This window comes from Sphaerodactylus townsendi, linkage group LG04, assembly GCF_021028975.2.
Source record: "Sphaerodactylus townsendi isolate TG3544 linkage group LG04, MPM_Stown_v2.3, whole genome shotgun sequence".
NCBI lineage: Eukaryota > Metazoa > Chordata > Lepidosauria > Squamata > Sphaerodactylidae > Sphaerodactylus > Sphaerodactylus townsendi.
The window spans coordinates 99742973-99768840 of NC_059428.1; the positions used below are offsets into that span (position 1 = coordinate 99742973).

The following is a 25868-nucleotide window of genomic DNA, read 5'->3' on the forward strand; positions in this document are numbered from 1 at the left end:
TGGTTGTATAACCCTTCAAGACCCAAAGCAATCCTTCAGTTTTTAAAATATCCAAAGCAGCTAACACTTTCCTTTGCTGTAATGCAGTTGTCTGGACCTTAAGCTAACACCACTAGCATATGTGGTGGCTGAAATATCAGATTAAGATCTAGGAGACTTAGGTTTGATTTAAGGCATGTACTCAACCAAGCTCAATGGGCCTTCACACTATCGAGGTCTGGCTTGTGCCACTGAAATTATTTCATATACAACATAAATACCTCTTAAATGACATTAATGAACAACTTAAAGGAGAAAGAATGGCACCAAGCAGGCATTTATACTTTTGTATTTCATGTCACCGTATTATACAGAGAGGCAGACAGGACCCCCCCCCCTCCTCCCCCAAAACCAGGGAAATATTTTACGTGAAAAATTGACATCTACAGTTTCAATATTTTATTAAAATAGCATCTTCAACCACTGGTAACCAATAATACATTAACTTTTTTCTCCCTGGAATATACACAACACAGTAGTGATTTAAAATAGCATTTATCCATGATAGTCAGTGAAAATATTTCAAATTCAAGTGTACAACTAGAACTAAACATTTTTTTAAAAAAAGATTTAAAGAATACATAAAGCTCTCATACAGCACTTTTATAATTCTATAATACTAAATGCCAGTGTTTTGAGTCACCTGACAATACTGCAAGCTTCTTTTTTTCTCCTTTATGCATAGTATCTCTCCTTTAAAGTACCGGCTTTATAAATAAATTGGCATTTTCTCATCTCATCTGCAGCTTCACAAAGAAACCAGTAAATAAAACTGTCAAGGACAGTCACAACAAAACGATCTCACAGCAAGGTATAAAACTTGAGGATATTAATAAAAAGATGTGTCTATACTATTTTACATAAAAAGACAGATTTAAAAAGTGCAAGGCAAAGATTGCAGATTTCTGATTTAGGCACATCCACTTCTTTAAAGCAAGCTTCAGAGTGAAATTCCAGTTTTTTTTCTTCATGATACCTGTTTCTGAAGTCTCTTTGAAAAAAAGACAAATTACACCTTCTCAAATGTAACAGAATTTATTTTCTGTTGAATCTAGTAGTTTTTAGGTATGTCTGGTTCTTCCTTTTTTTATCCTTGCAGGTTTGGGTTTAGGGATATATTGATTATTTGCTTGATATTCCAGTTCTTTGCGAAAGTAATGAATTGCTTTATTTAGGCCTTCTTCCAGAGGGACCTGTTTCCAGAGAGATAAGATAAAGCCAAATAAATCATGTTGAAGTTCTGCAAATACTCCTCTGGTCATGAACTCTTCCACCATTATCATAGCTATATCACAAACTGGTTATATTCAATAGATGTAATATAATCAATTATATATTTGGATTTCTCAACAAGTTATCTGCCACTATTCTTTAGAGTTCATTCCTATGAAAACTGTGTGAATTATTCAGATCCAAAACTGAGGCCCTTTCTGCATGGGCTATAAGCAGTGTCCTAGGGACGGCAAAAACGCTGTTCCTAGGGAGCTGTTTGCATGTGGCGCGAAGCCGCTGTTTCTGAGCCTCGCTCCCTGAGCGAGGTTTTTCAGAAACAGCAGCTTCCAACCACTGCCGTGCGAACGGCAGTGGCTGGAAGGCGTCATTCCCCCCCTTTCCTGAACGCCTTACCGTCCCTCCAACCTTCCAGTGCGTCGCACAGGCCAGGGGACACGCCCCCCGCCCTGCAACTCCAGAGCTGTCGCACAGGGCAGGGGGGCGTGTCCCCTGGCCTGGGCGACGCACTGGAAGATCAGAGGGACGGTAAGGCATTCGGGGGACCGAGACCGTCCATGCGAATGGTCCCGGGGGGGTGCGTCGGCATCGTTTACGCCGACACACCCCTATAGCGTGGCCATGCAGAAACGACCTGAGTGAGGCTGATATCTGAGAGGTTTCTATAACAACCTATACACTTTGCTCCAAAGGGCCCTGATTTGCCATATTACATTATCTTCCCCAAAAGAGCATCAAAAGATTATGTGTTGGGGGAGATGTGGAAAAAGACATGCCTTCCTCTTAATGCATCTATTTCCTTTCCCACTGCTTGCAGAAAAAAGGTGGACAGTGCAGTCATTGTCAACAGGGGTCTTTCTATTTCCAAGCTACAGTGGGATAAAACTAGAAACCCTAAGATAGAGCGCGACTGATGTTCTTAAAGGGAATCTCCCAATTCGCTAATGGTCACAGAATGGAAGACTGATTTCATCTATTCCACAAATGTGTTTAATGAGACTACTGGTACAAAAATCTCAATCAGGGTGCTCTAGTCCAGTGGTTCTCAACCTTCCTAATGCCGTGACCCTTTAATACAGTTCCTCATGTTGTGGTGACCCCCAACCATAACATTTATCCATTTTACAGATGGAGAACACTGATGCAGAGAATCTTAGGCGACCCCGTGAAAGGGTCATTTGACCCCCAAAGGGGTTATGACCCACAGGCTGAGAACTGCTGCTCTAGTCTCTTCTGCGTAAGTAACATTGCCAGAACTTGCACAGTTGTTTTCAAAAGCTTGGCAGTAAAATGTGGGAGAGTGGGACTCCCATAGGGATACCTGGCATATATTGAACAGCTTGGCTAGGCTCTACTGATAAAGACTAATATGATTATTTGAAGGCCATAACTCATCTTTTCTGGCCTGTGTTTAACCCCTGGCGAGGAAGCATTTGCCACTCCTGTTTCTGTGATCATCAGATTGCCTAAAGTGAACAAACAACAACTATTTTTGCTCAGGTGTATTGTAGCACATGGCACTTGCTAATGGATCACGAAGAGTGATTTTTCTCACCAAATATTGTGAAGGAGTGATAGTTCCTCCATGCTTCAGTAAAACACTAGATTCTTACATGGGGAGAGGCTGTGGCTCAGTGGCAGAGCATCTCTTTGTTACGTTGTAGCTCCCAGGTTCAATCCCAGCTTTTCAGTAAAAAAAAATTAACAGGCAGTAGGTAACGTGAAAGGCCTCTACCAGAGATCCCGGAAAGTCACTGCTAGTCTGAGTAGACGAGATTGACTTTGAAGGAACAATAGTCTGATTCAGTATATGGCAGCTTTACATATGCATGTGTACAGACATAATCACACATGTACACTGGATCCAACTGACCCGTTTGACTGCTGTCATTTACTGCTTCACATTGGAACATCCTAAACTTGTTTCACACTCCGAATTGTCACACACTCTTCAATAACCTAAAACTAGAACTTTGCAGTTGGGAAACTTTCACCCCTTTGAACCAATGGAATTTTCTTTCCTGTCTACGTAGTGCAAAGCACACAGTCTAACATTAAGTCAGTACAAGGCGTGCGTCAGAAGTACATAAATATGTAATTATGAAAAAGATACTAATTTCTCACTCAAGCAGCAAACTACATAAGCACTAAAAATGGCCTCCCATCTGAAATAACACAGAATTCTGCTAGTTCATTCATGAAGACATGGTACTACATAGAGATGGATGGAGATGTAAAAGCCTGGAAAAAATGGGGGACGGGGTGTCAGAAAAAAAATCATTTTAAAAAGGTCCCCCTTTCTCTGACAAAAAATTACAAAAATCTAGGGAAGCACAATAAAAATTCTTAGGAAATAATTTTCTTTCAGAATGAGTAAAATGTATCTTACAGCAAGGTTTCTACACTCAAATGTACAGCCATGAAAAGTCTGACTTTTTCCATTTTTTTCCAACAGAAAAATTTGAAAATCTGAGGGAGAACTGGGGTGGGGGTGGGGAAACCTTGTGTGAGGAAAAACCTTGTCTTACAAAGTATTTCACTCATTCCAAATATACATGAAAAAGACTGATGACACTGATTCCAGAATTGGGAAAAACCTCTTATACTGCAGACATATACAACATACAAGTCGAAGATCTTTGTTTAAAATCAAAATAATCTTGGGAACAATATGTTAAGATATGTTTAATAATACGTTATTAAAGAATTCAGTGTTTTCAGCTTAACATCCATATGCACTGGCAGTCTTAACCTACTATGGCTATATGGAAAGATTCTTTACAAATAATATACTTTCGTTTAATACAGAATTAATTTTCTATCTTCAATGTTTTTTATTCCTACACCTCAGATCACTAAAATTAAAGGTATATGTGCTATTATAACACAGGGTGCAACAGCTGGCAACTTTTTATCAAGTACAGTTAATCTTTTCACATGGCAACATTCCCCATTGTGGCTTTGATATATCATGGGTCGGCATAGGAAATTAAATGGGAATTTTTAGGAAGTTTTGTGGAAGCCACAGACAAAACTCAGAACCTTTGTACCTGTGGGACTGCCTCTCCCAATACACTCCCCAAAGAACCCTTTGCTTGGCAAATAACTTACTGGTGGTCCCTGGTCCAAAAACTATATATCTGTCCTTGATCAAGCCAAGAGCGTTTTGGGGTATGGTCCAGCCTTGTGGAATGCTCTGTCAGTGAGAACTGGGCCCTGCGAAACTTATTACAGTTTTGCCTGTAAAATGGAGCTGTTCTGCCAGGCCTATGGTTGAGGTAGTAACCAACTCGTGGGCCTCCTTGTCGCTGTCCCCTTTTTGTTAGCTTTTGTGCTTGTTTATGGTCTCTCATTATTAATTCGTTTTTCTTGTGACATTACTGGTAATTAAGGCACCAAGACATTGTATGGAAATTGATTTATTGATTGTTGCAAGCTGCCGTGAGCCTGCTTGCAGGGAAGGGTTGTCTGTAAGTCTAAATAAATTCACAAAACAATGGGAATTTTCCACTCCCAGTTACAGTGTCATCAACATTTTTCCTTTGCGGTCCCCGTCTCACCCTAAAATGGAAATAGGGCACTTTACCAGTTCATGAGGTCTGCCATGGATAGAAAGCAAGGAGAACGGAGGACTATTTGGTTACTAATGTTGCTACATTTTGAAACTAAATAGCATACAGTGATACTGTGCTAGCAGTACTTACCACAGGGTCCCAACCAAGTTGTGACTTGGCTTTTCTGATGTCAGGCTTTCTTTTCTGAGGATCATCTTGAGCTTCTGACAGAAACTGGATTTCACTCCCACTGCCTGTAAAATCATACAGGAATGCTACTTTGCTAGTTTTTACATTTTCAGTAGTACAAACAGGCCACGTGATATAATTTCTAATATACGCTAGTTTTTCAAGTATTCTAGCACAGACTACATCAGAGGCTTCACAATCTCCAAGTTACAACCTATGAAGTCAACAAACCAGAGGCCCAGTGCATAGTTCCTGATCTCCTAACTGCACATAGAAAGGGTTATACATTTCTCCTTCTGTCTTCAAATTACGTCTCCCTTTTATTTTTATGATGGTTTGTATCAAACCTGCATCAATATTATCATTGTGGTTAACTAAAAAAAACAACCATCCTCCCCAAACAATTTGCAACTATTTCATCCAATCACACTATGTAATACCAGGTACGTGATATGTGCCTTTTTATTTCTTTATTAAAACATTTCTATTCCATGTTTCTTTGGGGTTCAAAGCCACATACAATGGTTAAAAAAGACTGCAGTTTAAAAGCAAAAATAAAATAACAAATGCCAAATCTCTCCCCCCCCCCCCACTCCCCTTAAAAGATACCTGCCAATTCAGATTCGCTCAAAAGCCCAGGCAAAGAGGTAGGCATTAAGCACCTCCTGAATATCTGTAAAGAGGTGTCCCCCCTCACCTCTTCAGGGAGCCCATTCCACACAGCCACAAAGGAAATGAATGGGGCTCTGGTTGGTGCCAGATGGGTTACTCCAAGGGGCAAGATAGCCAATAGATGGCTGCCTCATTTTGTTTAAAAGTAATTATGCTTCTTACTTACCAACTAGCTTTTTAATTAGCTGGGCAAATTCTAGGATAGTATGCTCTTCTGGATTCCCCTAAGGGTACAATGGGGATTAATTAAAAAAAAGAGTCTTATTTTTTTAACCAAAGAAATTTGGCGTAACATGATACCTGGAAGAATAAACTATATTTCTAAATGTTGCTTCATTTCAGAGCTACAGTAAAAAGTGATCATAAATGATTTTTAGATAGCTTAAGGTAATCCCCCCCCCCTTGACAATAGATGCTAGGAATGCAGAGCATTATTATAGCAGTTGACAACAAAATGTTAACAGCAAGTTATGAAATTTTGTCAACAGATACTAAGGACACAGAAACAGAACACGTTTGTTTCTGCAGGCAATGATGTTAATAAATTCTCAGTGGTAACTGTCTTCAGTGTTTCATTTCTATCTTTTAATATCATGTGTACAGCAAACAAACAATCAGCAGGATAGGTAGGGCCTTAATCCTCAGTACCAGAAGGATTAACACCAATTTCAACTTCAAGTTTCAATTGAATGTAATATTATTTTGCTCTTTTCCCATTCACTTAAATCTACATTGAGGAGAAGTCTGGAAGCCAACTTTTTCCTTACCAAGTTAACAGGACTGCTGACATTGCTGTTCATTAAGGCCACCAACCCATTCACAAGATCACTGCAAAAAGAGAGGACATCACTTGAGTTAAGAGTAACTTTCTTACACATTTACTGCCTGACCCTTTATTTCTTAAGTCTGCCACATGTAAACACTTCTAAGCAGTGGTGGGCTTCAAATTATTTAACAACTGGTTCCGGTGGTGGAAATCAAATAATTTAACAACTGGTTGTTTACAAGCACATCTGCCGAAGTGGTGTGAACCTGCTGAATCCCACCACTGCTTCTAAGTAATGGTAGATGTTACATCAATACCACTCTCAGAAGGAAGCAAAGATGGTGGAGAACAGAAGAACATATTAGACGTCTGTGTACCATCATTCCACTAAACAGTATGAAGCTGTCCTCCAAGCACTATTTATTGTATATGTCAGAAACAGTCCTGGAAAATGATCTTGCTTATTCAGCTTTATGTCACTGCATGAGCCGGGAACCATGAACACCTTTCCTTTATGCTTGGACTTTCTACTGTTCCTTCTACTCTGTTTCTCTCTCTGATGATTAGTATTCACAGCAGCTATAATCTTCAACTCTGAAGGTGGTACCCATTTTTTAATGTAAACTGTAATCTACTTGTCTCCGTCAATACAACATCCCGAAAAGCATCTAATTTTCCAGAACCACAAAGTGGCTCAGAAAACAGAATCCTTGCAAACCTACCTGATAATTCCCCCTTTGGAAATACATTTAATCTTGCCTCAGAAAACAGGATTCAATATTTAGGCACTTAAGCTTACAATAAGGTGTAGTCTTTGGATTGAGAGACCTATAAAATGCTGGGAGCACAGGCTCCAAGCTCTAAAGTACTCCATCTATTAAAATGTAGCACATTAGATTTAATCAATTTACATTACAATTTAGATTCCATTTGTTTAAAAGCTCAAAAGAAAAACGTTTCCATGGTTTATCATTAACTATTTTTGCCCATGTAGTTCATAAATCACCATTAGCAAGCTGATACAAATTACACCTTCTGAATAATTTAAGATTTTTAATTTGAAAAGGAGTGTTGCTATCTGAGCCTTAGCCTCTAGGAATGATTTGGCAAATTCCAAACAAATGGCATAACCAGAAATATACACTGGCAAATTGGACATTGAACATACAAAAGAAACAAAGAGAGAATCAAACTTATCATCAGCATTGGCTATTGCCAAAGATATTCCATATAATAATGATAATGGAACAGTGTTAGCCTGAAAGGCCCGAATGGCAGCTAGTACGTAATGGAAAAATCATACATAGTAGAAAAATCGTAAGAGGGCTGAGGAATGCACTGAAGCTCATTTATTAGCATCAGTAAGATGACTTGTCCAAGACAAGTCCAAGACAGGTCATATAAAAAATAATAATACCTGAATTACAATATTTGTTCACCTGTTCAATCAAGTGGCCATTCATAAGCCAGGTTAGATAATGTGGTGAAAGATCTTCGGAAGACATTAAAACTTTACTCTCTTTGGTAATTTACATCTTAAAACTCTTGGGAACAGTAAAGTGCAAAAGAATTCCAAAAATGGACAGGCAATTTCAATTAAATCTACTTAATGATGAAACTTACATCTCTTTTGAACATAAAACCTTTGAGGAAATATTATCTGATTAGTGACAAGTAATTAATCATATTCAGGCAAAAACTGTTGATAATTAATGAGTCTGTGATTGCTGTATGTTTGTGTATGTGTGTTTAAATAAATAACCCTGAGTTTCAAGACCCATGTGATGCCACCACTTGCATGGGGAGCATGCATATTCAGCAAGTGGTCTTCCTTGGAACAAACAATGAAATGGGAAATGGGAAAAACTGGGAAGCTCAGACAAATAAAATATGTGTGTCCCATTTGCATTAGGTGGCAAACAGGTCTATTAAAATGGAGATCACCTTTTAAAAAGTGAAGTGTAATACACTCCTCAATGCCCTGAGGCATCAATGAAACCTTACTAATGTAAAAGGGCCATGTTAGGTTTTAACATTATATGAAAAACATTTTAGAATAAGAATAGTATAGTATAAAATAGAAATTTTATTTATACCATGTCCTCCCCTGGTATATTGGGCTCAGGGTGGCTTACATCATATATAAATACAGTAAACAAGTTTAAAATCACATATGTATATTTACAAACAACCGCTACTAAATAATTTACTGCAATAGATGCTGGTATTACAATAACATCTCAGGAGGAATGCTCTACACTGGAAACTATGTGATGATATGGTGGGAAAGACCAACCATCAGAAAGAAAAGAGGGAGAGAGGCCAGGTGAGAGTTTTTATTGTCACTGCCCTCAACCAATAGGTTTGTTGGAACATCTGTCTTTCAGACCCTGTGCTAAATCTCACAGAGCCTGGGACTCACTAGCGAGCATTCCACCAGGTTGGGACAGGGCTAAAAAAGCCCTGGCTCTGGCTGAGAACAGGCAGATATTTTTAGGGCCAAGGACCACTAAAAGGTTGGAATCAGTGGAACAAATGCTGTCTAAGGGATACAGTGACCGAGGCAGTCCCCAAGATAAAATGGTCCCCTATGTGATGATATGGTAGGTCTTTAAAGACTAATTCCAAAACCTTGAACCTGATCTGGAATTCAATCTAGAATTTAATTCTATACTACACAGAAGTAAATTTTAGTTTTACTTTATGAAGACCTCTTTAGAAACATCCATGTTAGCCCCCTAGAACAACAAAAATAACAACAGCAGTACCTTAAAGATTCACAAATATGCAGTGAGGAGAGCTTTCACAGCTTCAAACTGATTTCAGGAGCAATCAGTAGAAATAAACCTCTGCTGGCTAACCTGAAAACTCCCTCCACAAATTCCTCTCCTTTACAAATATAAACTGCATATCCAGGCTATAAACACAAGATGGCAGTGATGCATTAGAAAAAGCTGAAAATGCAATATCACTATTACAGTATTTAAAAGTATGGTTATTTTCAAATCTTAGGTTAAGGCTGGTAACTGCAGTAGGGATTAGCAGTCCCATAAAGGTCCAAAAATACTATTTAGTTATGTCTCAGACAGAGTTCCAAAAACCCTTGCAGTTACCTAGATCACCTGAGAGCACTAGCCAGAACATGTGCTGATTGGTCACTAGGAACCTAAAACTCAAACAATTGGTTGAAGGACATGTAGAAACTTTGGTTTAAAACTGCACTGTTTTTCACTCTTCACCAACACAAAGGATTTCAGCAGAGATGGTGCTACATGCACAAATAATAATAGCTGATAATGGTTTTCATTTGAATATCAGAAGTTCAGGTTATGTTTTTCTGGTCATTTCCCCCTTTTTTCCTCCCTCTCCCTTTTCGATTTTCCCTCTTTCTTCTTTTTCTCTCAAGGCTGCTTTCACACAATGACGATTCTCTCTGTAACTCTCAGTACTACTGCAAATGCAGAGGAATTCTGTTAGGTAGCACGAGGATCCAAACAGAGCATTCTAAAAACAAAGACTGTCCAGCACGTGACAAATGAGGGTACAATTTTGTTTTTTCTTTTCGTGAGACAGAGTATAAACACCTGACTGAACAATGTTGTAGTTTTCAGATTTTTTCTCTTTTTTGTGTCTAGTTTTTTTGGCTGTAACTCCAGATTAAAAATGAAAATAAACGTTAAAAAAAAGGAAACTGGTAATATATCATTGCAGCAGACTGATCTATATGCTGTAGTATAACTATTGCCATTTTTTAAAAAGCCCTCTGATGGGGGAATGGAGATGACCTCAGCAGCCAAGGTGGAACAAAACATCCATGAGAGCAACTCTGAACATTTTTCCAGATTTAGCTGTTGTGTGTTTTCTGGGCTGTGAGGCCAATGGTCTGGTAGTTTCGGCTCCTAACATTTTGCCCACATCTGTGGCTTATCTCACAGGTAACATATGTTTCTCTCCATGGCAGAACTTTGGGTCCAGGGCCTTTGGAGTTGTAGCCTTACACAACTGAGTTACTTCACTAAGACTTGACCTTGTCAGCTGCACATGGGCAGCAAAAACAAACTTATTATTGAACTTTTTTTTTAAAAGTGCAGCTGATAAGAGTCTTACAGAACTGTTTGAACAATAGACGCTTCCAGATGGCATAACGTGGCACGTCCCACACATTTTGTAAAGGTAGGGAGAATCAACATGGGGTTGTAAGTTTGAGAACCACAGCTCTAATCAATTGGGAAATTTAAAAGAAAGATGCCAAAGATATTACTTCAGATTTTAAAAAATCAAAAGCTAGACTTCAAAGGCTGATGTCACTACACAGCTAATGTTAAAATGTATCCCCACAATTAATTTATGCTCTTATTTTGTTCAGTATCATCCTTTAGTTATATCACAGAGGAGGAAAGAGAGAATGTACCTGACATACTGGAATGCTCTTGTTTGAATGCCAGGCCCATAGACCTAGGGATGAAAACAAAACAGATTAAAATCCACATTTCTGATGCCTAATAATCTAGGACAGACAACGAGCTGCAAGCAATTATGATAATTTTGCCTTGGCACCCAAACACAACTCTTTCCATTTAATGCATTTGACAAAATGGATCTAAGGGGCCAAAGCATAATCTGGAAGCAGCAGAGGCATGCCCCAATGTGTTTGCCCACTCTGCCAGTGTAAGTGGAACCTACACCGCCAGGGAGAGCAAACAGAGAGATATCCAGGTACTGTGGAGCTGTGCAGTGCTGTGATGGGTTTATAACACCCCCAAAAACCCTTCATCTATGGACTTTGACGCTAATATGAATCTGTATGGACAGCAACCCCTCTGGTAGTGGAGGCAAGGGACACTTGTTATCCTTCCACTGACAACACTCCACCAATCAGGGGGAAGATGGCATCAGTTAATACTGTTGATAGTTGCTGGCAAGTTGCTCTTGTTGAGGAGACTTTGGCAGGTTGGGAAACGACCAGGATCTTTAGCATAGCTGGGTTAGTGAATATCATACTGTATCAGTTGTTTCCCTTGTGTTTTGGTTACATTTATATCAGTTCTGTCTGAGGGGTGAATATGTTACTAAGTTTCTAAACTGAATGTCTAAATAAAACCTGCCTACTTTGGTTACCTTATTTTTTAACTTTAACAACAATGTGGAGAGTACTCCTTTAACTTTCTCAAGCCATCCACAATCTCGGCTATGTGGATATAAAAAGGAGAGCGGGTTTTTTTCTTACTAACTTGGGGAGAGTGGTGTTCTCAGCAATAGGGCAGCCACTCCCTCCTGCTTAGCCACAGCATGCAGCTCCCCTTCTGGGAAAAAATAGAGTAGCCATCCATATTAAAGGCATCAAGGGTGGGCTAGGGAAGTTTAGCCGTCCTTGAGGGAAAACAGGTCCATTGCAAGGTGAAATCGCCTTCCCCTGATGTGAGCTGGTCACTACCCCCAATTCACCACAGGTGCCTGACCGGAAGAGGCTGCCTGCCCCAAAGCTGCACTAGCCTACAAGTTGATGCAGGGGAAGCTGAGGGCAGGCTAAGGGTGCCCCTGGGGATGGAGTCCACTTTAGTCAGCTTCCACTGGGCATTCAGTCCAGGAACACCCCAAGTTCATGAGTCTGACTTACACCACCCGAAAGGGTCGCATAAGTTCATTTTGGGCTGTGGGGGATTTTCTAGCAGCTGGGGGGTTTCTCATTATTGTTGCCTTCCCACACCGCCTTGATCCCCTCTGGAGGTGGTGAGGCGGCATGGCAGCAGCACCATCTCCGGCTGCCATAATCCTCTAACTGGGCTGTTTATTTATTTTTCTCTTGCGGGCTTCCCAACATCTCTTGGGAATGTTAAATGCATCTCTACTGCACTTTGTTGTAACTGTTCAATGAATCTCTACTTCAGTTTGATTTAACAAAGTCTTAATGTACCAACAACCAAAAAAAGCCACCTTTTAAAAAAAAAGAGATAGGATTTTTAAACAAATACTCCATTTTTGTTTTGAATAACGCTGAAATAGGTGTGGAGAAAAAAGAAAAGAGACAAAGTATTCTCAATGACTTTTCTGACAGTTTGCAGCCTGAAGAAAATTTACAACAGCCTCTTTTCCTAGCACCTAGTTAAGTGTAAGGTGAGAGACTGAGAACATCATGTGCCCTAGCAACACTCTTGTCAACTTGAAGAGCAGTACAGGTATATAATTGTTTGCTAGAAAACAAGTTAGTTCAATCTTCTGTAGCTCTCTTGGGTGAATCTCAGGAGATTTCATTGTGCTTCAAAATAAGTCCAATATCTTAAAACACCACTGTTCGAAACTATTTCTGAAAAGACTTGGGGAGAGAGGAGATGCTGGGTATTGTTTTACCACATATCACATGTCTATTATGGAAGTACTGATGACATAAACAGCCCATCAGGGAACCAAGAAAAAACGAAGATTTTAAAACCTCACAGGAAATTCTCATTATTATTGACGTACAAATTCTCATTATTATTGACCAACAAAAGCACAGAACTTTTAACATCGTTTCATAAAAAACATTTCAGTGACTGGTTTGCACATTTGTACTCGACTGTAGCGGCGATCTCCTCATCTGAAACACTTCTGTATCACTTAATTTCAACTCAGTAATAAAATATTTATTTATTAAACTTGTATGCTGCCCTTCCCCTTGAGAACTTAGGGCAGCTTCCAACATATAATACAGAAAAATTGAAGATCAAAATCAACAAAACTTCCCTAACTCTAAAAACCAGATGGCGACTAAACAATCTCATTTTAAATACAGTCAGTTCTTATACTGTGTAAAGAGAAACAGGACAATTAACACTGACCATTCATAGAACTGGCTGAAAGCTGAATATTCCACAGTGCAATCCTAAGTAAAGCAAAAGTGGCTGGCTCTTGATGATGGGTTTTGCTTAAGAAAGTGGCTTATTTATATCTTTTTCATGTAGCCAAAGGACATGGTGAACACATACCGTTAAGGGCTCTCCCTGAAGAGCCTGCAGGATAAAGTTACTGACAACTCGGCCATCATTCATATGCATCCGAGGACCAAAAGTATTGAAAATTCTTGCAACTCTTACTTCGACACCTTCCTGAAATAACATAGGTTTTGTTAACCAATAACGAAGGAACTCAGAAATAACAAGAGGGATTCCGTGATAATGAATAAATATTCAATAAACAGCTAGCTTCTAAAAGGACACATCTAACAAAAAAAGTTACATTTAACTGCATACAAGAAACCAAGGAGAAGATAACACCTTTTTTTAAAGTATCAAAGCAAAAGAACAAACTTGAATTTGATGGCCAATTACATTTTTACTTGTCCTTGTCCCCAAAAATCTCATGACGGCTATTCTATCTTTCCCATTTTATCCTCACCACCACCTTGTGAGGTTAGGTTGAAAAATATGAACTGACCCAAGGTGTTCCCTGTGAGTTTTGTGACAGAATGTAACCAGCAAGACACAGCCAAATACTAATTATTTTGTTCTCAGGATGCACTCATTTTTTAAACTCCATGAACAAAATGAGCTAATCCAAATCAAGTTTCCCACGTTGTAATTCATGTGTTTGAATCTGGAAATGGGGTGAGATCACTCTATAGATCTGACCCTTGACTTGTTCCTCAATATGATAACCTGATGCTTGGCTTGCTTCTCTAGTGCCCAGCTCTTTCGGTCTGCTGCTTGTAGTTCTGCCCTTGGCATCTGTGATGTCATTACTCTGGTTCCCCTTGTCACATGATTCTGACATCACATTATTTCTTGTCATGTACTTGCAGCTCAGTGGGGCCTACGCTGAGTGGGTCTCATGGCTGGAAAGGGTGAAAACCACTACTAGTAGTTTGAATGGAAATCACATTGGCAATTTTAGAACTGCACCTAATCTAAAAGCTAATTCTCAAATGGTCCAAGACTTTCAAGCAGCAAAACCAATTTCAAGCTTTTAGGATGTACCAGATTGTAGTGGATCCAGTGGTTCTCTCCTAAAATGAAATAACCCCCAACTAAAGGGGGCCATTGCATCTAATCCCTTTAAATCACATTGCCTGAAGGTTCTTAGGAAGACTAATATAGCTTTGGAATAGTGATCAAAAATTACTCAGTATATATAGCACCTCCTCCTTGACGTCTGCTAACATCTTTTTTTTTTTTGGCTGCTAAACATTTAAAAACAAACTTTGCAAAAGCAACAATTAGGTTTTTATTTGTATTTTTTAACACAAACATTTCAGATACCTGCTTCATGTATGCATAGCACATTGTTTCAGCAACTCTCTTTCCTTCATCATAGCAGGCTCTAGGTCCTATGGGATTCACATGACCCCAGTAATCTTCATTTTGGGGGTGAACTTCAGGATCTTAAAGAGAAACAAAGACGTGATGAGCTTTGTCCTTTAGCCAGTTACATCAAAAGTATGCTCGCTCAAACTCTATAGAGCAGCTGAAAGTACGATTGAGCTGAACACACTCCCAATTTGCTTTCCCTCTTCCGCTTCCATTTCAATCTTTGTTGAATTATCCCAGCCAAGGAAAAATTACATACAGATCGAGATATAATAAAAACTGAACAACCAAGTTCTTCTATGTGCCAATGTCAGTAAGGACAAATGACATTAATTTAGATATATGGGTCACATGACTCAGTAATAGCTATACACACTTGCAGAAGAAGATACACCTTTAATGGGTAATCACTTATTCATCAAACTAAGATTTAATAAAATACACTCTACCTTTTGTTCAGTCTTAGTTCTGGAACACAGTTTTATTATTTTGTCTTATCTAATGTAAAGTAAAATGGCTATACACACAGAGAGAGAGCTACTGACACTTAATTCTACCCTTGGCATGACTTTCCTCTCCTTCTGTAACTATGACAAACAAATTGAAAACACCTTTATGCCAGGATATCACCTGAGAACCTAAGTTAATTTCTTTAAAAGCTATTCTGAGTTGATTGCCAATTTTCATGCAGTATGAAAAATTGATGCACTTGTCTTCCAAATTGTGTTACTATGGATTAATGCACAAATAATAAACTTCAATATCATAATCAAAAATAGGTCAACAGCTTTTTATAAAGAACAGAAGGAGAGGAATTTGGATTTATACCCCACCTGTCTCTCCTGCAAGGATTCTCAAAGCGGCTTACAAACTCCTCCCCTTCCTCTCCCCACAACAGACAGCTTGTGAGGTAGGTGGGGTTGAGAGAGTTCTGAGAAAACTGTGACTAGCCCAAGACCACCCAGCAGCCTTCATGTGATGGAGTGAGGAAACAAATCCAGTTCATCAGATGAAAGTCCGCCGCTCATGTAGAGAAGTGGGGAACCGAACCCAGTTCTCCAGATTAGACTCCACCTCCTCTTAACCACTACCCCAAGCTGCCTTTAAAAGAAGGTGTGTAGGTATGTGTTGAATGGTTTCATGAAGGGATGACAGCATGAAACAAGTGGTTGAATCAACAGAAAAAGAACACAGCAAAAAGATGCTGATGCAAACAATGCAAGAGTAGATGTCAAAAGTGTGTCAGATGGGAGGGCTTCCCCCTTCAGCAAAGACTGGCTTCCACCCAAATCAGGTGCAGATAAGATGCCAAGAGAAGCCCACTTCTTACCTCCATACACTTCAGAGGTGGATGCGAGAAGAAGCCTCGCTCCAACTCTCTTCGCTAACCCTAAAATAGAAAAACAGAATTTCAGTGATACTGATTTATTTATCTGTATACATGTTTCCCACACATTCACCTGAGCCCCTGGGAACTGGACATGTGGTTACTTTATTTACTTTTGCCCTACGCCTGAGGCAAATGAAGATAACATATCTAAAGTCATGGACTGCTTTGACAAGAGGATAATGGCAGCAGGTCTAACATGGAACATGTTCATTAGTCTGTTTCTAAAGCAAAACTTACTTTTTGTGCTGGAAATTCTATTGCACAACGATCCTCGATGCCATGTAATGTATAAGCCAATTACAGTACAATCTCATTTTGAGATTATGAGCTTCAACCAGCCTTCTAACCCACAGCTTCCAGAACCCCTTTAGCCAAGGCCCCATAAAGTTGTAAAAGCCTCCCTTGATCTACTGGATATATTTCAAAGAACATGGCTTGGATAAAGACTGCAATAATCCCAGTAGGTGTCAGGAGAGGACCACAATATTCAGATTTCTGGATGGAATGAAAATGGCATGTGTCTAAGGTATACAGGAAGACGTGACAGTTAGAAGGTATGCACAAACAGCTTTTCTTCCTTCCCATGATGCCAAGGATGCTCCATTAGTAATACCATAATAGTAGTCACTGTCATTATTAGAATGCAGGTTGACGTATGCTGCAGTTTGACAATTGTTAAACAAATCACCACAAAACCTAAATAAAAGTCAACTAATCAACAATGAACAAGTACCAAATGTTGCAGAAAAATCACTAATTATTATGGAAGCAGAATATTTATAGTCTGATATGCTACTGAACACACTTGAAATTAAAATGTTGGACCACATTTGAATAAAATCAGACCAAAAGTTTAATCTGATTTTAGAATTTGTTGAACAATGGAATTATTTTAGATTTAAACTCACCTAACATGTTCAGCGTCCCAATGGTATTGGTTTTTAATGTCTTGATAGGATTATACATGTAATTTGGAGGTGAAGCTGGAGATGCTAGATGATAAATCTGGTCCACTATAAAACAACAGAAGTTTAAAGAAATCAATTACACGTATTTTGTCACATCAGAGCGTGAGGGGAAAAAATCACATAAGGTTCAGTGACACAGTAATATGTCTCTTCAACCTCGACATAATTCTGTGCAGAAATAAAGTTACATACATGACTCAAATGTAGATGACATTTTGATCTGAATTTTGGTGCTGCAACATTTCATGGAAAATGTAACACAAAGTGAACATCCTGGAGAAATAGAATTAGAAAATGTGTGCAATTTCAATATTCCCTCAAAACAACCATGGCCTGGTTCAAATGAGCACATAACATTGTTAGATTTGTCAATCCTTGGTTTGCTGCTTGAATGTGAGAATTTATTTTATTGAAATCCACTGCAATTTTTTTGTATTATCTGATGCAATCATCAAGTGATAAATATGCATATGTGAGCCAGCCACATCTCTGCCCTTTATATCAACAGAGAAAACATGGAATGGATACAACAACTGGTGGCAAATTCAGAGGTGAATCCAATCGTAGTTAATTTTCTGATGAACCAGGTAACAGATGCTACAAGAAGTAGGCAATCGTTTACTGTGGCAGCAGATGTTGGACAGATGGATAGAAAAAAGAAACACAACCTAAACATTCGATATGTTTCTTGCTGAATGGTTAAGAGTATGAAAAACTTTTGTAATATGCAAACTCTACAAAAAGAAATTCAGTTCACTTTTCCACATTCCATTGTAATTGGCAGATGTAAATTGGAATGATCGCCCAAACAACTCTCCATTCAATTAAACAAATTACTCCTATTATTCATCTGTTCCACGTGACTGTTTGAAATAAACTGGATAAATATTTCAGTTGTACAAACTGACTTCTGAATCACTGTTATATTTGTCCAGAGTCAATTCCAAGAGTACACTTTTAAAGACAACTGTGAATTTCTGCCTCCTATATGTTCCCATTGCCACTGACATACTGCAGACACTTTAAATTGTGCAATGTCTTTTTGTTCAATCACACTGGGACTGCTTTTCATGCACATAACAAAAATAGGCTATATACATTCATATCTAGCCAAGGCTGGAACCTGGCACTAAAAACTGGCTACTGATCTAATAGTGCCCCACTGGTATTATTTAACCAAAAGCTACTGATTGGATAAAGGAAGAGTTTCAGGCCAACAGCAAATTCCAAACGTGCAAGTAGTCAGACAAGCCAATTAAACTGAAATTGAAGATAAGTGGTGAACCTTATTAATCCCAGTTCATAACAGTCTCAGTGACATGGAAAAAGTGTTTTCTTAGGAACGTGACAGTGTGAGAGAGGAGAATTTTGGATTTATACCCTGATTTGATAAACAGCAAGGAGTCTCAAAGTGGCCTTTCTCTCTCTTCCCTTTCTCTCCCCACAACAGTCACCTTGTGAGGCAGGTGGGGCTGAGAGAGCTAGAGAACTGTGACTAGCCCAAAGTCACCGAGCAATAAAAGTGGGAAAACAAATCCAGTTCACCAGATTACAGTCTGCCGTTAATGTGGAGGAGTGGGGAGTCAACCACAGTTTTCCAGATTACAGTTCACTGCTCTTAACCACTACACTACACTGTTAACCACTACACCACCATTATTGTTACAGAAATAAATATAATATTTATTTGTTAGAAAAAAATATTTATGGTGTGCATGGTTTTACAATTACAGAAATAAAGGCAACGTTTACTCAAACAATAGCTTCATTTAAAAATGCATTTAAAGCTTGATAGAGTGACATCACAATGAGAACCCATTTGAAGATTCTACAGTATCCATACAGTCTACATATAGAAGGAAACAAGACCACAGCAATACACTGACGTAGTCTATGAGCAATGTATGCATATTCATTTTGATGCAAAGAACAAGACTGAACATCTGAAACCACTACATGTTGGAGTAATCATACTTGCTTAGATGGGCATTAGCTTTAACAGTGCAAGTAAATTGCACCTGGAAGGGAGGCTACATGCAATCCCGCTGTCCCATCCTGTGGAAATTTTACTCTCATCTCCAAATACGTGAACATATTTCTGAGATGATTTTATGCAAAGGAAAAGAACAACAACCCTCTACCCTTTACTGCTCATCCAAGTCGTTATTTGCTTTTCCTAGAATGCTTCTGGGACTAAATATGATCATTGTGGAGTGAACCAACACTCTGTCTGAAAGATGAACACAACTGAATGATAAGAGATTCCATCCAAAAATTTAGAATGGTTCCAATTAATCTATTCTAAAATTAGTCATTCTCAGCAGATAGGTTCCCATTCCCCAATGAAACCAGGTCTAAACTTCTCAGCTTCCTGTCACCCACCCACCCCCCTCGGATAGCTTTCACACACTGTGGATACTACAGCTGCCCAATTCCCAAAATGGCACTGATAACACTCCCCCAATTTCCTAACAAAACTTCTGCCAGCCCCACTGAGGTATTAATAAGAGAGAATCCAGAACAGAATTCATGCAAATACAGCACAGAATGTGAGTCCCAAGCTACTCACCTTCAATGTAGAGGGGCTCTACGACATCATGATTAATCAGTTCAAAGTTCTCATGGCCAATCCAGTGTTCCACGTTTCTTTTCCTGCCCGTAAAGAAGTTGTCCACAACTGTAACTTCATGGCCATCCATCATTAGTTTGTCAGTAAGATGAGAACCCACAAACCCTGCTCCTCCAGTTATCTGCATTAGGATAGTTGGCATATAAATGTTTCTTCTCTTTTACAGAATAAAAGACACAGCAGACAAAGTCTACAAACATCAAATGCATCATAAGCAGTTTTCAGAATGTAGCTAGGGGGGAAGGACTTGTGTTCTAAGCGTCAAAAATGAACTATTCGCTTCATATAACCACGAGCTTTCTAAATTCAGAACACCTAACTTTGAAGCAAACACAAAAATCAGAAAAAAGTTTTTAGTACAAAGTTTCTTCTGCAAAGTATTTCACCCATCTCTTAAATAATAAATTTTGTTTTCAGTCACTAGAAAGCACAGAAACGGAGAACAGCTAGAGACATCACAAGGTGTCCAGGGGTCCTAAATGCTTATACTTCCTATGTAAAGTATGGAATTTTGCAACGCTTCCACAGTTGAAGCACAGACAGCAAACGGTTTTCAAAATGCAGTATCCACCTCACCACCTACAAAGATTTAATAATGGAGTGAATGAGAATCTGATGTCTGGACTCTGGATGAATTCTAGTGGCAGGGTTAAATTGTAGATAGGGGACTGCATTGTCACAGGTTAAAAAAAAGGTCTTTGCACACAGATTTCATGTTAGGGGAAGAGTTTAAGTTAATCTCCTTGGACTAGCTTTCTGTGGACCCCTAGTCTGAAGCTGTGTAGCCCAGGATGTATGCAGAAGGTCCTAGATTCAATTCCAGCTATTTCCAGCACAAGTTGTAGGTGTAACACCTTTCTCTAACTGAGATCCTGGAAAGCTGCTGCCAGTCTCTACACATGACCAAGTGAAACAGTCTGACTTAACATGAAGCAATTTCAAATGGCTGTACCACCTGTACTTCGGCACATCTGTAATGGCCCTATGGAAAATTTCAGTGTAATATACCTACAGGATAAAACCGTCACCTCTTGGTTTGCATGACATTTTTATTTCTCTGCCCTTTAATATGGTAATGAAGAAAAACTATGTCATTCGAATGATCCTTCCCTTGCACCTCAGAGTCTCTAACAAGTTTCCAACAACTTCACACACTGATATTAAAACAGAAAGGTAGGTTCTCTCCAGAGGCAGCAGAGACAGAGACACAAGGCTCTACAGTTAGGGTCATTTAGAAGGTCTTGTTTCACCCAGCATTCCAGAGGATATAGAAAACAACTGAGCACTATTGAACCACTGAAGCAAACAAATGGGCTTCAGTCTGATGTGGCAACTTCTTCAGGGTCAATGATGTAACAGTCAAATTCAGTCCTCAGCCAAGGAAACCAAAATAGCAACTGTGCACTGATAAGTTCCTACTGATGCTGTGAATAATCAGGAATATGTTTTCTTTCAGTGACTGAAAGGACTAAATATTCTGATAACGTGTTGCCTTTACCAATTATTTGTTCATAAGTAAATCACATGGATTAAGAATAAAAATTATGATTATGAAAAAAATTATATGCCTGTCTTTAACAAGCTAAATAATTCTTTAGCTTGACTTTCTTCTTCTACTATATAATTCAAGTGTCTGACACAGCAGTCAGTAAAAATAGTACTATAAACACAGACATTAAATACACAATACAATAATTCCTTTTTAAACAATGTCAACAATATTTACTACTATTTTTTTTAGATGGCATGCAAGCACATTTGGAAGTAAGAACTATGGTGTAAAAACCACTGCTGAAATAGCATTTCCCATCATTCAAAGTCCACACTAAAAATGTAATGCTATTTTTCACATTTATAGCTATAATTTTTCTGCAGAGTTCAATACTACACAGCAATAAAACTACACACTGATATACAGCCTGCTAGTAGGGGACTCCAAACCTTCAGGGTAGGTGAATGTAAATTCCTTCCCTTGTTCCTACAAACTGCTGTAGCGCTTGAGAGATTCAGATTGGCAAAAGTGGCCCAGGTATTTGCAGAGGATGAAGCCCTTCATCAGAAACAAAGATCTGCCATCCATGTAACTCTGATTTTTGGAATTTAGACTGAAGAAAGTATTTGGGTTTTCATGGATGTTGTAGGTTTGCTAGTGACTATTTATGTAATCCGGTTTTAAACAACGTTACCTGCCATTATTCCTCTTAAACAAAGGCAGGATAAAAGTACTGTAAATGAACCTCCCACTCGGGTGTTGTGGGTTTTGTGGGTCGTGTTCCAGTTGCATTTTCTCTTGACATTTTGCCTGCATCTGTGGCTGGCATCTTCAAAGGTCCTCTGAAAATGCCAGCCACAGATGCAGGCAAAACGTCAGGAGAAAATGCTACTGGAACACAGTCATACAACCCAGAAAACCCACAACACCCTAGTGCAGGGGTGTCCAACTCTGGCACTTCAGATGTTCATGGACTACAATTCCCATCAGCCCCTGCTGGCATGGTCAATTGGGGCTGATGGGAATTGTAGTCCATGAACATCTGAAACCCCAGAGTTGGACACCCCTGCCCTAGTGATTCAGGATGTGAAAGCCTTCGACAATACACTGCACCTTGTACTGTTGTCATCTTTTCAGGCCATGCTCCAGGTGCTCTCACCCTCCGAGATTAGGCAGACAGCAACTCAGCAGAGCTGGCAACAAAACTCTGGACCTCCCTTCCCAAGGAGACTTGCCTTCTGTTGCCATCTTCCCAAAGCAGGTAAAACCTTTTTTGTTTCATTTGGCATTTTCTCAGTGGTGCCTCCTTCCTGCCCAATGTTTTAATTGTTGCTTGCATGTTTCTGTATATGCATTTTAGCTTTGCTTTTAATTGTTGAATGACATGGTGTTTGCTGTTTTAGTGACTTTTAAAATGTAGGTATGTTTTAATTTTTTAACTAACTTGGTGGCCCTTCTGAGGGTGGAAAGGTTGAACATAGTTTTTTAAAAAATAATTATTTTTGAGGGACTTAAGAAGGACATAGCCCTTTCCCCAAACTAAAGTATATTAACCAAACTGAAGTATATCAACCATATCTGGAGCATTGTTTATTTTCTACCGTTACTAACTTACCAAAATCCTTTTACGATCCTTTTCAGAGAGGAACTTCACTGGTGGATATTTCTGAGTAAAACTAAACAATGTTTCAAAACAGAAACACAAAGATTTAAAGATTAGTAAAGTTGGCAGACTATTACTTCTGCATGTATGTGCCCTGTAAAGAAACACAAGAAAATTAAAGACCACTTGTTGGTTTTACCACATTGTCTACTTCAATTTTTACTGTGGCTGTACTTTTCCTCAGCAAGGACACTGTTCACTGATGTCTGGCATGCATTACGTAAAATATGTAAGATGACTACAGGGTAGAAAAGGGCATGATTTTCTTCTGAATTTTAGACTGAAAATGAACAAAAATGTTGTACTTTGCAGAACTGAAGTAATTTATTTATTCATCACAAGAGAATGTTTAGAATAAAATCTATTCTCAAATGTTTGGTGCTACTGTTTTGGTTATTTTCAATAACAACTTCTAAAAACATTTTGAATAGACAACCATTGTTTCATTTTGTATCTCAATCTTCTCTTTATGTTGTGCAAAATTCCCTGCTAGAGGTTAAGGAAACTTTATTGTTAAAGCAGCACAATACCCTTGTAGCAGAACATAGTACTTCCCAAACATACAGCTGCTCTTGTTGGAACTTATTAGACAACCTGTTATTTGAATGCACATTTTTGCCCTCATCAAAGGCTCTTGATGAAAAATGCCAGATTCTCAAATTTCAGAAGAGCTATTTTAAAAAGTGAGGGTTTATCTTTGATACTAACCTGCTCATTGGTATAGATATGCCTAGTCTAAAAGCATAAAAGTTGGTCAGTTTATATATTTCCACAGCTACATGGGAGTGTTTCAATAAACACTGTATAGGTGAACAAGGAAGGACATCCAGGAAGGAAAGGAACCATATCACTGCCCCTACTTGGGATTCTTTCACCTAGATTTTACTGAACTAATATAGGAAACATCTATCCAAGGCTACTAAGACCTACACTTAACTCTAAATTCATCCCAGCTTTGTAGATGTCAAGGACATGCTCAGGTTAAATTCTGAAACTTGAACTGCAAATGATCAGGAACAGAAGTGTTTCCACGTCCCGCATCTTGCCCTTTCAAATGTTCCGACAAATTACCTTCGGGATGGCATTAAATCAAGAGCAAGTTTTACTCAACACGGCCTGAACTCTGCGTTCACACTGGGATCTCGGACCAACTACTATTTGGCTCCTCCCCTCTCAAAGTGGTCTCCTGCAACAGCTACTTATATTCTTTATTTATTAAATATTACATCTTCACAAGATGTTCTTTAAACAGCATATAATATAATAAAACGCTATTAAAAACAAACCAGAGACACAGTCCCATTGTGACAGATAGAAGACAGAAGCTCCCCTAGCAACAGCAGAGTCAACACCAGGGGTGATCTGAAACAGCCAATGGAAGCTATGCATTGGAAGACAAGGTACTGTTGGACGACCGGCCGGCTGACAATAAACTCGGCCAATGGGAAGTTTTAAAAGCGAGACAGAAGCAGTCGTTTTAGAATTGAAATATCTTGTAGAGATATCAGACCTTTGGTTATGTTTTCCAGTCTGAGTAACAGTGTAAAAAGGCATCACAGTATTCAAGCAGTGTTTGCTGAGTCTGCAGCAGAGTCGTTTATAGGTTACAAATCTGCATGACAGAAGGTTTTCCCGCCTGTTAATTCATAAAACCATAGCGCCCTCAGCAGCCGTTTCCCTCTGAAATAAACTTCATTCTTTGCTCACTTTGAATCCCATCCCGCTTTATCTTATTATTCGTCGCTTACGGTTCCAGGCTTTTATACCCAGGACCAGATTTATTCTTTTAAGTCTTTTAAATGTCCACTGGAACCTTAGTGTAGTGTGGTAGGCGGGAAACTGCGATGGGTAAATTGTTGTGAGGTGGTCACACCCATAAAATTAAACAACAATATGACATCAAGCAAAAAAGAGGAAAACGGCTGAAACAACAAAATCTTCAGCAGCAGTTTAAACAACTCACAAATTAAGCCAAAAGGTGAAACAACCAAATTAACTATCTTCAGACATACCTTTTCTCCAGTTCATGAATCTTTTCCCTTAAAGGTGCAACAACCTAAACACAAAGATTACAAGTAAATGCTTTGTGAATCTTGTTGCACACACACTTCTAACAGCAGCAGCAAATCACAAGATAATACAAGAATTACTAGTGCCTGATACCTAGCTATATTAACACAGCTGAGATTTATTAATTTATATTGATGACTCAAGTTACACACTGCCTTGCAAGCTGAGCGGGGTGTGGAGGACTTACAGGAAGAGGGGAGAAACAAACCCCTCCTGCACAACTTTTTTTGTTCTTGTATAGTTACATTTGCGTACGTAAGCCTGCACGGGTCAGTAATTTACTGGGTAAGCGTAGGTGAAGCGGAAGTAATTTCAAACCACTCAGATCTATCTTACTGCCTTTGTGTGGCTATATTCACAGTTGTTTCCATGCTCACAAATATGGGAGTGAAGGAGGAGTGCAACTCATGCTTTGGACCATTAGGCACCTGGGAAACCTTCTGCTGATCACGTTTTTTCTTTCCCTTTCCCACTGGAGAAAACATGGATCCAAATCTGCCTCTCTTACAAGCCATTCTTACGTATGCTCGCTCAGGGAAAGTGCCACTGAGATCTGATCCCAAGTAAACGCAAATAAAATGTTTGCTTTTGACTGTGGCGACTATATGCTTCACACTTCTCTCTAATGGGACCCAAAGTGGATTACAACATCCTCTTCATCTCTATTTTACCCTCTCATCAATCCTGCACAGTAGGCTAGGCAGAGTGTGTGACTGGCCCAAGGTCTATGGCAGAGTGATGCCTCAAACCTAGGTCTCTCACATCTTAGTTGAACACACTGACCAGTATACCATGCTGCCAACATTAACATCAGTTCAGTATTATTAGCCCCATAATGCAGATGATGGGGTGGGGTGGGGAATGAGACTCAACCTCAGGGAAGATGCTGAGGCAGCCAAAACTGGATCTCCTCAGCATCTTTTA

At 39.1% G+C, this 25868-nt stretch overlaps 1 protein-coding gene across 2 annotated transcripts; it reads right to left on the minus strand.

The window, feature by feature from the left end:
* Positions 1–423: 423 nt before the first annotated feature.
* On the minus strand, positions 424–24950 carry UXS1 (UDP-glucuronate decarboxylase 1). Of its 2 annotated transcripts, none has more exons than XM_048493363.1 (12): positions 24887–24950; positions 22827–22887; positions 19660–19840; positions 17031–17135; positions 16063–16122; positions 14685–14806; positions 13416–13535; positions 10862–10905; positions 6452–6512; positions 5851–5908; positions 4974–5077; positions 424–1232 (listed from the first exon to the last, which is right to left on the minus strand). In XM_048493363.1, exons 3-12 carry the CDS (start codon positions 19790–19792, stop codon positions 1101–1103), a joined length of 939 nt encoding a protein of 312 aa, XP_048349320.1. In that variant the 5' UTR covers positions 19793–19840; positions 22827–22887; positions 24887–24950; the 3' UTR covers positions 424–1100. The 2 variants fall into 2 exon arrangements, with proteins under 2 accessions (XP_048349320.1, XP_048349321.1); XM_048493364.1 differs by having other exon boundaries at positions 19660–19742; positions 24887–24944.
* Between the last annotated feature and the right edge of the window lie 918 nt (positions 24951–25868).

Bases quoted from the DNA above. Each gene is read 5' to 3' on its own strand.
- UXS1 (XM_048493363.1), bottom strand. From the start codon at position 19,792: ATGATGGATGGCCATGAAGTTACAGTTGTGGACAACTTCTTTACGGGC. The intron at 17,136-19,659 runs GTGAGTAGCTTG...GTTGTTTTATAG, and splicing joins AGAGCCCCTCTACATTGAAG to TGGACCAGATTTATCATCTA. The intron at 13,536-14,684 runs GTATCTGAAATG...ATGTTATTTCAG, and splicing joins GCTATGCATACATGAAGCAG to GAAGGTGTCGAAGTAAGAGT.